At 41.8% G+C, this 14,545-nt stretch overlaps 1 protein-coding gene across 3 annotated transcripts in view; it reads right to left on the bottom strand.

The window, feature by feature from the left end:
* Positions 1 to 14,545, bottom strand: part of LOC124612658 (structural maintenance of chromosomes protein 5) — a 160,850-nt gene that overhangs the window by 78,208 nt on the left and 68,097 nt on the right. For all 3 annotated transcript variants that reach the window (XM_047140977.1, XM_047140978.1, XM_047140979.1), the window contains one exon: positions 10,081 to 10,209. In XM_047140977.1, coding sequence (XP_046996933.1) covers positions 10,081 to 10,209 — 129 coding nt within the window. The remainder of the gene's footprint in view (positions 1 to 10,080; positions 10,210 to 14,545) is intronic.

The following is a 14,545-nucleotide window of genomic DNA, read 5'->3' as shown; positions in this document are numbered from 1 at the left end:
AGCACTGTAGGAAAACCCAAGCAGCACGCGTATACACACCTAAAGCACTATAGCACGTGGGGCATTGCGGAGCAGGAGAGGTATACACGTCTGCAGCAGTAAAGGGGTTAAGAAACATTTCCTGAGGAATACTACTAACAACGTACGAGTGGTACTTATATTGTATCTTACTGTAACTGCTCTTTTCCAACAATCAATATAAATGTATTACATGAGACATCAATACCCAATATTAAAGAAGTACCCTTAAAAATAGTTCTGTGAACCATTCTGCAATCAACAAATATGCTTCTACAGCCTACAGATTACCAAATGATCAACAATGAGTCACTTTACACCATCAGTTTTTTTTTATAGCTGCCCCTAAAACAGATTCTGCAGCTGCATCCTTTCAATAAAATCTTCAGCCAAACATTACCTACTAAGCTCATAACACATTACCACATACAAATACACTAAAATGTGTGATTTTACATCGACATGTGCACTAATACAATGATTCAGTAAAACTAATATTCTGAGATGTGCAGTTGAGAAATGCCATCTACAATGACTACCTCAGCAGCTCTCAAAATGTGTTAATTATATCAGTAATTAATCTGCTATTTTTCATGGTTCTTCAGTTCTGGCAAACTTACTGATTTTTTGGTTTTGCTTCACAAACTGCAATTAACATTTACAACAATATTATGAGAAGGATAGATGCCTGCAGTCGCCAGAGACAGTGGTTTTTGTGTGTGTGTGTGTGTGTGTGTGTGTGTGTGTGTGTGTGTGGGTGGGTGGGTGGGTGGGTGGGTGGGTGCGCGCGCGTTTTGTTGTGCCTGCCTGTGAATCAATGTCTCCCCCCTACAGTGAGTAGCAATCTATTCTTCTCATAAAATAGTACTGTTGTTACATCATCATAGACTTCCCATTATTTGCAATTAAAATTTATTAAGAAATAAATAACATCTTCAAATTACTTCCAAGAAAACATTTACAAAATGATAGCCCATAAAAAAAAACTTTAATGAGAAAAGACATACCTGAATAATGAGTACCACACATGGCAACCAGGATATGCAATTAGGGAATGAAGAAAACATTGTTTGTGTGGCCCATCAAGGGGAAGTAATTGGGAAATAGAAAACATCTTTAACATTTATTCACCTAATTCAAAAAATTTGCAAAAATACTTCTTAGAAGGACAATCAGTTCTTCGTTGGCATATCATCATCATCATCATCATCATCAAAGTTACTCTTTCTCCAGGTTATAATATTCAGGAGGTAAAATAGCCCCCATTCAGCTCCCCAGGCAGAGACTATTACAGATGTTGTCATCAGAAGGAACAAAACTGCAATCGTATGGGTTAGGGTGTGGAACGTTAGATCCTCAATTGGGTGGACAAGGTTGAGAATTTAAAAATGGAAATGGATAGGCAGAAGATATAAAGTGAGAATTGGTGAAATGTGGTGACAGAAAGAATAGAATTTTTTGTTAGGTGAGTACAAGTTTATCAACACAAAATCGAATAGGAGTAAAGTAGAAATAGGTTTAATAATGAAAGTTCCTAGCAGACAAAAACTGTGTGCTGGATCAAGACTCAAACTTGGGACTTATGCCTTTCACAGGCAAGTGTCCTACTGACTGAGCTACCCAAGCACAACTAAGGCCCTGTATTCACCACTTTACTTCCATCAGTACCTCATCTCCGACCTTCCAAACCTCATAGAAGCTCTGCTGTGGAACTTGCAAGACTTCCTTTCTACCACGAGTGCTAGTTATGCAAGTTTCACAGGAGAGCTTCTGTGAAGTTTGGGAAGTAGCAGATGAAGTACTGGCTGAAGTAAAGCTGTGATGACAGGATGTGAGTTGTAATCACGTAGCTCAGTCTGTAGAGTACTTGCCTGCAAAAGGCGAAGGTCCCAAGTTCGAATCTCGATCCAGCAAACAGTTTTAATCTGCCAGGAAGTTTCATATCAGCGCATGCTTTGATTTTTGCTGCTGAGTTTAAATCTCATTCAGGTTTAATAATGACTCTGAAAATATGAAAAGAGGTATGTTACTATGAACAGCATAGCCAAAGCATTATAGAAGGCAAGATAAAAAAGTACCTAACATCCATCACAGCAGTACATGTTTATATATAGGCTTACTAACTCCATAGACGATGAAGAGATTGAAAAAACATAAGATAAGCCAAAATAAATTATTCAGACAGCTAACAAAGGTGAAAAATTTAATTTTGATGAGGTCTGGAATTCAATAGCAGGAAAAGAGAAGGAAAAATAGTAGAACAAGGACTGGGAGAGAGGAATTAAATGGGAAGCTGCCTGGTAGAACTTTGCATTGAGCACAATTCAACGCTGAGGTCTATGGGGAAGGTAACATTCATTGCAGCATACCAGCCGTCAAGAGGGACACAACCTGCAAACTTCGAGACACTGCTCGCAATACACGGCAACGTCTACATGCGGCAACTTTAACGCAAAACATACGGAGTGGAAATCCAACGTAACAAACAACAGCAGACGGCAGCTACTCCGAGAGGCCACAAACCACAATGCGATCGTAGTAGGGCCCTACAACCCTACTGTATACTGTCAACATGGCCTCCCTGGTGTCCTCGCTATCACCATCATCAACGGGGCTACCCATAACGCAGTTGCATCTACCCACTGTGTCCTGTCGTCACACCAATTGCCAGTGATATTCGACCTGGACACAGACAAGGTAGCACCACCGGAGAGCCGCAAGACACTGCAATGTTAACTGAAAGCACTTCCGGGTGCACCTGGCACAGACAGTTGCCACCATACCCAACCCGGACGTCATGGAGCAGACACAGCCATTGTGGCCCTAACATATTACACACTGGATGCAGCATACATAGCCACACCACAAGGACCAAGGAAACCATGGGACCATTCCTGCCAGCTGCCTATTAACATCATAAGATGCCATCCAGGAGAAGAACTGGCTCTTTCGTGACTGGTAGGTCATGAGAGGCCCCTCCACAAAATGAGCTCAACTGATGTCGGCACCATATCACGGCCACAGTAGTCGACCACCAGAACCAAGACTGAGCTGGCCTGATCGCAGCACTCAGGACTGACAAAGGCAGCGCATGGAAGACCGTCAAGAAATTCCCGAGATGTTGCCAACGCATTCTGCCGTTGTAGGTGGGGTGTGACATCTTCACAGAGCCTGACACCAAAGTCAGCGTGTTAGCAGACGTGTTCATGACTAAATTCACGCCAGTAGACGATGTCCCTGATGAAGGCCCCATCTGCCTGATTGGGGAGCGGCTGCCTGCCTTCCTGGCCATCAGAGCTGAAGACGATGTGACTGAAAAAAATCACAAGAAGTAGTTCAACAACAGCTCATCCTCCTGCCAGCCAGGAAGACAGGTGGTTGCAACAACGTCAACAACGCGCTGTTGAAACAACTGCTGCCTGAAGCAGTGTGCATCCTGATGACAATTTTCAATGTCATTCTGAAGAGCTGCAGCTACCCCTCAGTGTGGAAGCATACTGAGGTGGTGGCCATTCCAAAGGCAGGGAAGGATACCAGGCTGGCCCAGAACTACAGATCAATCAGCCTACTGCCATCCACATCACAGATCTTCAAGCATCTCTGTGAGAGAAGATTGCGCCGCCACATCAGGGAAAACGGCCTGCTTCCTGACAAGCAGTTCAGGTTCCGCAGAAGGCACTTGATGCAACAGCAACTAATGCAACTCATGGAGCAGGCAATAGGGGTGCTGGAGAGTCTTAAGTACCTATAGGGGCGGTGCTTCTGGACGTCACCAGTGCCTTTGACTGTGTGTGGCACAACAGCCTTCTGTACAAGGTGCTTGTGCATGGGGTGCCAGTCTCATGTTCACCTGCTCCATTCGTATCAACAAGAACGCACCTTCCACAAGCAAACCGACGATGGTACATCAACAGCATGTTCAATCTGACTGACTACCACAGGAGTGTGTCCTCAGCCCCCTACTGTACTGCCTCTCCACAGCCGACATCCCAAAAACACCGTGGGTACAACAGGTGCTTTACGCAGATGACACCATGCTGTTCACAAAAAGAGTATGAATGCACAACTGCGGTGTCGCCACCTGCAGCTCACCTGCAACGAGCTTGGAGCTTAGGCCAGCAAAAGGCAGCTCAAATTCAATGTAGGCAAGAGCCAGGTGGCGATATTCACATGAAAGAAGGTGTCAGCAGACATCCGGCCATTGCAGATCATGGGTGGCCCCATCCCGTGGTCACACACTGATCGGTACCTCAGCAGGACACTAGACAGGTGCCTGACATGGAAAGTACAAGGGCAGTTCAATAAGTAATGCAACACTTTTTTTTCTGAAACAGGGGTTGTTTTATTCAGCATTGAAATACACCAGGTTATTCCCCAATCTTTTAGCTACACAACACTATTTTTCAACGTAATCTCCATTCAATGCTACAGCCTTACGCCACCTTGAAATGAGGGCCTGTATGCCTGCACGGTACCATTCCACTGGTCGATGTCGGAGCCAACGTCGTACTGCATCAATAACTTCTTCATCATCCGCGTAGTGCCTCCCACGGATTGCGTCCTTCATTGGGCCAAACGTATGGAAATCCGACGGTGCGAGATCGGGGCTGTAGGGTGCATGAGGAAGAACAGTCCACTGAAGTTTTGTGAGCTCCTCTCTGGTGCGAAGACTTGTGTGAGGTCTTGCGTTGTCATGAAGAAGGAGAAGTTCCTTCAGATTTTTGTGCCTACGAACACGCTGAAGTCGTTTCTTCAATTTCTGAAGAGTAGCACAACACACTTCAGAGTCGATCGTTTGACCATGGGGAAGGACATCGAACAGAATAACCCCTTCAGCGTCCCAGAAGACTGTAACCATGACTTTACCGGCTGAGGGTATGGCTTTAAACTTTTTCTTGGTAGGGGAGTGGGTGTGGCGCCACTCCATTGATTGCCGTTTTGTTTCATGTTCGAAGTGATGAACCCATGTTTCATCGCTTGTAACAATCTTTGACAAGAAATTGTCACCCTCAGCCACATGACGAGCAAGCAATTCCGCACAGATGGTTCTCCTTTGCTCTTTATGGTGTTCGGTTAGACAACGAGGGACCCAGCGGGAACAAACCTTTGAATATCCCAACTGGTGAACAATTGTGACAGCACTACCAACAGAGATGTCAAGTTGAGCACTGAGTTGTTTGATGGTGATTCGTCGATCATCTCGAACGAGTGTGTTCGCACACTCCGCCATTGCAGGAGTCACAGCTGTGCACAGCCGGCCCGCACGCGGAAGATCAGACAGTCTTGCTTGACCTTGCGGCGATGATGACACACGCTTTGTCCAACGACTCACCGTGCTTTTGTCCACTGCCAGATCACCGTAGACATTCTGCAAGCGCCTATGAATATCTGAGATGGCCTGGTTTTCCGCCAAAAGAAACTCGATCACTGCCCGTTGTTTGCAACGCACATCCGTTACAGACGCCATTTTAACAGCTCTGTACAGCGCTGCCACTTGTCGGAAGTCAATGAAACTATACGAGACGAAGCGGGAATGTTTGAAAATATTCCACAAGAAATTTCCGGTTTTTTCAACCAAAATTGGCCGAGAAAAAAAATGTGTTGCATTACTTATTGAACTGCCCTCGTACACAAGGATGTGTCTTCGCTACCCACTGCTCAATTCAGAGATGACTACTCCCACTCTGTAGCAGGACGCTGTACCTAACACTTATCAGACCAGTGTTGAAATACACCGGCGTGGGGTAACGCAGTTGACACATCGCTGAAGCTACTCCAAACTGCGCGGAACAAAGCCCTCAGGCTTGCACTGCATCTGCCACGAGACTTCCCCACAAGGGAACTGCACCAAATTGCCGGAATATTTCTATTCCGTTCCGAGAACTTTTCAAACAACCCTCATAATACTTGGCTTAAGAACCATGAAAGAAGGTTGTACAGATGAAAGAGACATGGAGACACCAGGAAAGTTTCAAAGAAATTATGTAATAATAAGACAATGGAAAATCCAGCAATATTTTCAAAAAGAATGTAATAATTCCACAGAAGACAGATGCTGACAGGTGTGTGAATACTGCCGATCTGTTAGCCTAATAAGTGACACAAGCAAATATTTATAGACAAATGTAAAAACTGATACAAGCTGACTCCAGGAAAGATCAGTATGGGTTGTGGAGAAATGTAGGAACACATGAGGCCACAATGACCCTACAACTTACTCATATCTTAGAAGATGGACTAAAGGAAGGTAAACACACATCCACAGCATTTGTAGAGCTAGAAAAGCTTTCAACAACATTGACTGGAATCCACTCACTGAAATTCTGAAAGTGGTGGGGGTTAAGTAGAGAGAATGAACAGTAATCTACAACATCTAAGGAAACCAGGCAGCAGTTGTAAGACCTGAAGGACATGAATGGCAAGCAGTTGTGAAAAGAGGACGACGACACTGTAACCTCTACCCACTGTTGTTCAATCTGTACATTAAGCAGGCAGTTAAGGAAATGGAGAAATTCACAAAGAGAGAAGAAATTAAAACTTTTGGGTTAGCTGATAACATTGCAGTTCTATCAAAGACAGCAAATGACTTGCAAGAGCAGATGAACGGAATGGATAATGTCTTGAAAAGGAGGTTATAAGATGAATATGAACAACAGTAAAATATGGGTCACAGAAAGTAGTCAAATTAAATTAGATGATGCTGATAGAATTAAATTAAGAAATGAGACACTAAAATTACAAGATGAGTTTTGTTATTGGGGCAGCAAGATAACTGATGATGGAAAAAAGAGAGAGGATATAAAATGCAGACTGGTAATAGCAAGAAAATAATTTCTGGAAGCTGTTCCTTTCTATGAGCTACAGTACAAACAAATAAGCCTCAATGTCTGTCTTAAGGACAATCAAATTTGGTTCATGGCAACAAAAATGTGTAACCTATAGGTAAAATGATTCTCTTCCTCCTCCTTTTCCATCAACATTTGTCCCACCTGTGGCTTGCTTTGCTAATGACTGTTAGTGCCAACCACTGTTTATCAATTATTTCCATTTTATTTTTGCAGTCCATGCCTTCCTGCCAGCGCCATTTTTGTCGTCACAGTTTAACAAAACGACATACAGGCGTTGGACAAAAATATGCAAACACTACAACAAATGTATGCTAGAACATAAATGCTGATGCTAACCAAGCCTGGAGGTGGCGGTGTTGTATTTGACCATAATCGGCACCTGTGCAATGCCTTCAATACACTGCAACTGTCAGTCATGTTTGGAACAGTGTTCTGTGTAGTTATGATTGCATTGTCACAGCTAAGCAAATTCAAATGTGGACCAATTGTTGGTGTTCTTACGGTTGCTGCTTCCATAACCAAGGTAGCAAAAGTGTGTGTTATTTCAAGAGGCACCATATTAAATATTTATACTGCATATGGGAAAAAGAAAAATGTCGCAACACGTACAAAAGTGTGTGTTGAGTATTCGTGAAAGACATTCACTGAAGAGGATTGTGATGAAAAATTAGAGAATGATAGCTGCAAAAGTCACTGCAGGAGAGAATGTTGCACTTATGAACCCTGTCAGCATCAAAATAACATGAATGGAGCTTCATAAGCTGGAAGCTGCACGGCGAGCTGAAATTTCCAATGCAAAAGCCCATAACTGGTAAACATGGTCCCAAAACCATAAAACTTGCTCTATAGAGCAATGGAAGAAAGTCATTTAGTCAGATGAATAATTTCACACTGTTTCCAACCCCCGTCTACATTAAGATCTGGTGTCCACTGTCACAAGCCTACGATTCAGACTGCTTGCAGCCATGTCTGAAATATAGTGGGAGTTCCGTGTTGATTTGGGCACCCATATTGTGATATTCCATGGGCCCATGATTACTCAGTGAGGTCAATTCACTGCCACAGATTATGTGATCATTTTGGTTGATCAGGTCCATCATATGGTGCAATGTGTGTTCCCCAATAGTGATTCTGTGTCCCAAAATGACAGGGCCCCTGAGCTTACATCATCCCAGACAGGTTTTGTGCGCACAATGATGAATTGTTGCATCTGCCCTGGCCACCAGTCACCAGGTCTCAATATTATTGAGCCTGTGTGTTCTACTTTGGAGGAAAGGGTGTGTAATTGCTATCTGCCAACATCATAGTTATCTGAACTTGCCACTATTTTGCAGGAAGAATGTTATAAGATTTGTTTGAAAACCATACAGGACCTGTGTTTATCCATTCCAAGATGAGCGGAAGCTGTTTTGAATGTCAATGAGTTTCCTCATTTCACGTGATTTGTTCGTTATTGGAACACTGAACATTGCAGTTACTAACACCCACACATAATTGTTATTCATCAAATGATTTAAAATTTGTATTAAAAAACCTTTGAAATAACAACAAGTAATGAGAGAAATATGCTATCAGACTAGTATCCAATAGTACCATAAAAACATTTAAAATTGAGACCATTAGCACAAAAATATGCTAGAGATCTAGTCATTTTGATGCATGTTACAATCTGCCTGGCATGTTTATTTTACTCACATGAACACACAAAATTACTTCGTTAGCCAGTAGTAGTCATGATATAAAACAACAAATTGAAGTGTGGCAGTTTTTGTGTCAAAATTTACACTCACCACTCATCACCTAATATGTACGGCATTCCTCAAGGCAAGTCATTCAATGGCCTATTCTTCAGTGCACATACAACATTCAGTTAAAATAAGGCACCCTACCACAGCAACACCTCATGTATCACATTCTAAAGGTTCTTTATGACTCGGTAGAAAGCCACATAGTAAAGGGCTATATCCATTATGTTTAACATTTCACTCAGAACTCACTGAAGCTAGAAAGTTTGTACACGGCCTCATAATTACTGTATTTATTTATTTACTCAGTTATTTCACTTGTCCCTCATTCTATTTTTCCCATTTTTGTCCTCCACTCCTCACTCCTTGGTTTTCCCCTCTCATTTTTGTCGTAGTTCTTGATAGCACTATTTACTTCAGTTTTCTTTTAACCATCTTTACTTCTCACCTGTCTTCCTATCATCTCTGGGCTGAAACTAGCACACTCCTTATGAATGTAATGTCTTTGACTTGCTACTCTTTGACACCATCCCCTTCATCTTAGTTTCCCCTTGTCCTTACACCACAGGAGACCCTCTCATCCTGGGTATCCGAGTGATCTGTTCCTCCTCTTTCTAAACTTCCCTAACCCATCCATCTTTCCTCCCTGAGGAGGGAACTAATAGTTTCGAAAGCAAGGATAGTTTCTTGTACTTTTGTTTATGTCTATTGGCTGTACTATGAATTTTGCGTCTTGAAAGTAAGTACTGGTTAGCCATTTATGTCTCATGATGTTATAGGTTTCTCAAGTGAATTTTCTTTTTAATAGAATTACTAAACTTCTTCCTTTAGAATAAATCCACGTGGTAAACAAAGTTATTGTTTTAACTTGTCACAGACGTTTGAAGTAGTATATAAACCACTACAGATTAAGAATGCATTACGCATTTTAGAAGTGTTGTAGAGACCTGTTCAAAGCAAACAAATTCTGCAAACAATAATGTTCATTTGCATCAAATTTTATGTAACAGAGGACTCTGTTGCTCATCAGCCTGGCAGTGTTTGAACTACAGGCAAATAAAGATAATTTGTCGCAACAAAATAGAAACGAGTTCTTTCAATTACACTGGTTTCCAGTTTTTTACAGTAACCTAATACGGTGAACGTAGTGCCAGCAAAACTACTACTCTTCAGCACAGTATTGTGGTGTCACATATCAACACAATCCCAAAGGCAACACAAAGCTGACAACGGACTGGGATGTTTCTGTCTGACACTGAGATGGCTGAACTTTGTTTGTAGCTGAATTATTTGTAATGAGTCGTCTTATGCTTGGAGAAACACAGTTCACTAATCATTTCTGCTCCTGTCCCACTTTCCTACGAGAGTCACCACACCACTCCATAGCCCAACTCTGGTTACCGTTGGATACAAAGTTGTGCACAATAATTGTATGTCTAAAAGCAAATCACAATGAAAGGCAAACTTACACATGTATTTAATTTACTCTGGGCTGTCTGCAATCTCTTGTTCGCACCATCCAGTAGAGACTCAAATGGTTCAAATTCCTTTTTACATCTCTGCAAGTCAGCAACAGCTTCTGCCATTTCCTTTTGTTTCTGTAAACACAAATGTAACGGTTTTTAAAAATGTATAAAGAAGTAAAACCCGTGTCATTTTAACCTCTGAGAGGACAACAAGGCAAACATGAATTTTACACAAAATTAATAGAATGCACATTTTTAAATAGCTACAAATTCAAAGGAATTAAAAAATCATTGTAATCAGTGCAAATGAAAACAAGTTACTAGCTTTTAGTTGCATCAAAATGAAGAGGTAAAGTATCAGGCATCTGTTTACAAAAGTATCACTTCTTACTCGTCTATTTGCACATACTGACAATGCTTATGACTGCTCAACATTGCTTGAAGTATAACACCTTCTGTGATGTTCTATGTTTATTCATGGCAAAGTAATTTCTGCTTCAAAAACTGTCATGGACAACAACATTTTGATATATGTATACAACCCTAAGGAGATGCAATATGTGAAGTGGAATAAAGTGTTATGACAAGAAAAAAAAAAATGCCAGAATAAAAACAATCAAAGACTTATTTTTCTTCTCATGGAATCATACATCAATAACAGGTTCCCAACATGCAGATGGTCAAATTCTGTTTACCAGCTACAGGTAACGAAACGTTTTTGTAAACAACTTTGTTAAAAGATGTCTGATTTCTGGTAAGACAAGTCATGGGTGATTTGCCACAATAATGCACCCATTCACATGTCCAACATTGTCAAAAAAGGTTAAGAGTAAACTGGAACTACAGTTCTCAAACACTGCCCTTCTCCCCAGATTTCATCCTCAAAAACATTTCTTTTAATACAAGAACTTAGGGGAAACATGGAAGGGCACATTTGAGGTACCTTGAGGCCATTTAGAAGACAAGGATGTTGCGAAAAGAACAATTTTGCTTTTGCTTTGAAGTCTGGAATGAGGAAATAGAGTGATGCTCTAGTTTTCAGTAAAGTGTTATACCTTGTTCACATGACTCAATCATAATGAAACATCTGTTCTAATCAGAGTTTCTTGTGCAATAGATTCTTACATATGTTACTGACCCTGTTATAAAACCTGCCCATTACCACAGACTCATACCTCACATTGTCATTTCTCTTAAGAATAGCTCTCATGCTTGACCCTAATGATTTCCCTCTCTGAAACCAAGCAAGCAGTAATTATTCTCGACTGTTTACCCATCACTTTTATTAAATAATTCCTCTGCCAGGAGAAGAGGTTCCAGAAGCTACAGATTCAATCAGGCTTTTTAAATTGTTTACCTGTCAACTGTTATTGTTTTAGCTGCTGGCATACTAGTGAAAACCTTGCATGGACATGGTAAGACGGACAGGAGAGGAGTGGTATCTGTCATCAATGAAAACAGCCACTCCACCTTCAGCCCTGTTCCCAATAGTATCGTCCTTCCTGTAGGGTTGGTAACCCGGTAATGCACATGTGTCAGTGACTTTAAGATGTGTTTCTTGTAAGCAGATGCAGACTGGTTTCTCCTGGACCAGAGGCTGTAATTCTTCCAAATGTGAACAATGCCCATTTAAATTCCACAGCAACACAGAAATCCCTGTGGAAGCCATTAGCAATGGTAGTTCTTGTGTTTCTCCCTCAGAGATGATGATTTACTGGGGAGATCAGGGTTCCTGACTCTCTGGATCCTGAAATTAGAAGACCAAATACTAAAGATCATAGCACCCTCAGAGAGGGAGAGAATTCGCAGATCCGAAGATTTAACTACTGCTTTCTTGGACTTAGAACTGCTTTTCGAAGGACGTTTTTCTTAACTGTTGGGAAGATGGCTCAGTTGGCTTCTGATGGTGGGTAGTGGTACATGGCTTAGGTGCCAAGTCCATTGCTTATGGCTTTCAAATGACTTAAGTTTCAAGTGGAGCATTGCCCCCCTAACGTACACCGACAAGTGCATGTGCTTGTACTTGAATCTGTGGTCTGAGTTTGTATGGAGGCATCACATTTAGTGATTGGTGTCATCAGGGCCAATGCAAAAGAAGTAGCAAAAACCGGAGGCTGCATAGCTTCTCGTTATCAACCTAACTCTTTCTGGTCCACAATGGGTGATCCCTGGAGCAGTTTACACATTTCGGAGGAAATGTACACGAACTGCCTGATTTGTGAGCTAAGCCTCCACAATTGCCACATGTAGCCCTCCCATTACATCCCTTAGTGGTATGGCCAAGTCTTTGACATTTGTATTATCGCACTGGGTTTAGAACAAACAGGTGAACCTAAGACAGGTATAGCCTGCAAGGATATGTTCAGGTAATTCCGGAGTACTAAACGTTAGGATAAATGTAGCCGATTTTTCCAATTTGCCACTGACTCTCCTCATATAGAACTGCACTTCCACGACAGCTATATTTTTCCATTCTTCACGTAACTCCGCAGGGTCCGCCTCAATTATGTCAGAGCAGGTAACCACACCCTTACTAAAGTTAAGGGTGTTACGCAACTCTATCTCGACTGCGTATTCAGCTAAGGCCTGACATCCCATGAGCTTGGTTATTTGGACTGAATTAGCAGTTTCAACTAGGAGAGTTCCATTATGAAATCGTTTGACACTTTGTAGAGGCCCAGCTAAACCTTTCCAATGCCTTGCAAATACAGAAAGGTGAGATCTTCTCAAAGGTTCCTCCTATTCACTTGATTACAATGAAAGTGTTATGGCACAGTAACGCCCTTTTTTCTATGATTCTGAGACTTCTTTTCGGGAGGACTGACCAACTGAGCTCTCTTTGAAGAGTGGATGCAGGTACTACCTGACGGAACACCTGTTCCGTCAGGAACAGTAGTTTGATGAGACTGTTCCATAGCGATCCCTCGAAACACTAGGGAAACAACTGTCGACCCTGGCAGAGCTCTGCATGAATGAGCAAGCCTTATACAACTGGCGGCAGCAGGTGCCCCAGCAAGTAGATAGAGGAGTTTGATATGGAGGTATGTACCTACCTCAGGGTCCAAGTAATGAAGCCAAGACCCCCATTCTCCAAAACATATAACATTCCACTGCTGTGCTGCACAGTGGTCATAGAGCTTACAGTGACCAGTCCCCAGCTCAGGAATCCTGGGGTCACCAAGCCCGTACTCAGTAAATGAATGCTGAGCCCCTGAGGGGAAGGAAAAGGACTAGAGAGATCTAGGAGGAGGGGTAAATTTCGGAAAATTCACCCAGAACCGCAGGTAGGGGAGATTTATTGGGCACAATAAGAAGAGTCTTTTCTTCTCATCCTGTCTGGTAAGCCTCCCCTGACCCATGGTTCTTGATGAATTTTCCAAAATCAACCCCCTTTCCTAGACCTCTCCAGTTCTTTTCCTTCCCCCTCTTCCTACCCCTTCAACCCTTCTACCTGAAGGAGAAGCCACTGGCTCCGAAAGCTTGCCTAATTACTACCTTCTTTTGTGTGTGTTCTGATGCCACTTGGTGAGCACATTTTTTTATCTATCCAGTCACATTATATTGTCTGAAATTGATAGTTTTCATTGTGAAACAAATCATAAAGTATAAACTCTATACTTTTCTGCTGTTCATTGCTCCTAAAGATGTTCTTAATTTGTTACAACAATGATATAATCTGAATCCCAATGCCCTGCCTATTATCAGCAATGGTAACTTTTGTTTTTCAAGAATAAAAATTTAGCAGAAGTGTTAACAGATCATGACATCCTGATTGAATTCTCAGGGTGCTGCAGGAAGTGGAGGAAGCAAGGTCCATCAACTGAAACCCAACACAAATGATAATTGCAGGGAGACTAGAGCAAGAGGGGAACATGCTGCTCTCTCCTTATACAATGCTGGCACTGTACACATGCTAACTGCTTCAGCACAGAACAGCACAACAATCATTTTGTAATGTCCACTATACATAAAGGTATTGCATTTTTAGATATCCAATGTTAGAAGTGGCAAAAAACTAGTCACTTCTGGCTCAAACTAAACTGACTTGTGCAGCCATCAGCTGATCCAGAAGAAGGGAACCCTCATTCACAATACTGTGAGCAAATCATACTTTTACTGTGCTTAAAATACCAATATTGTATACCTACAGTATCACATTTCAAGTTTGTTTTCAAATTCAAGCTGCATTTGTTTAATTTAAATAGAACTTACTGAATTCTTCAATGACTTTCATCCAAAAGAAAATTAGAGACCATAATGCATTACATAGGTCCCTTACTAAGAAGAAGAAACACATTGCACTGATAAAGTGAGAACCATATAAGTAAAGTGTGTGAGTGAAACAACAATAAATCTTAACTCTGCACTAAGTAAAAATTTATCCTTTTCAGAATGAAATTTTCACTCTGCAGCAGAGTGTGCACTCGCAGGAGAGCTTCTGTGAAGTTTGGAAGGTAGGAGATGAGAA

Source organism: Schistocerca americana, chromosome 4, assembly GCF_021461395.2.
Source record: "Schistocerca americana isolate TAMUIC-IGC-003095 chromosome 4, iqSchAmer2.1, whole genome shotgun sequence".
NCBI lineage: Eukaryota > Metazoa > Arthropoda > Insecta > Orthoptera > Acrididae > Schistocerca > Schistocerca americana.
Note: the sequence above shows the minus strand (reverse complement) of the source record. Positions and strands in the feature narration are given on the sequence as shown.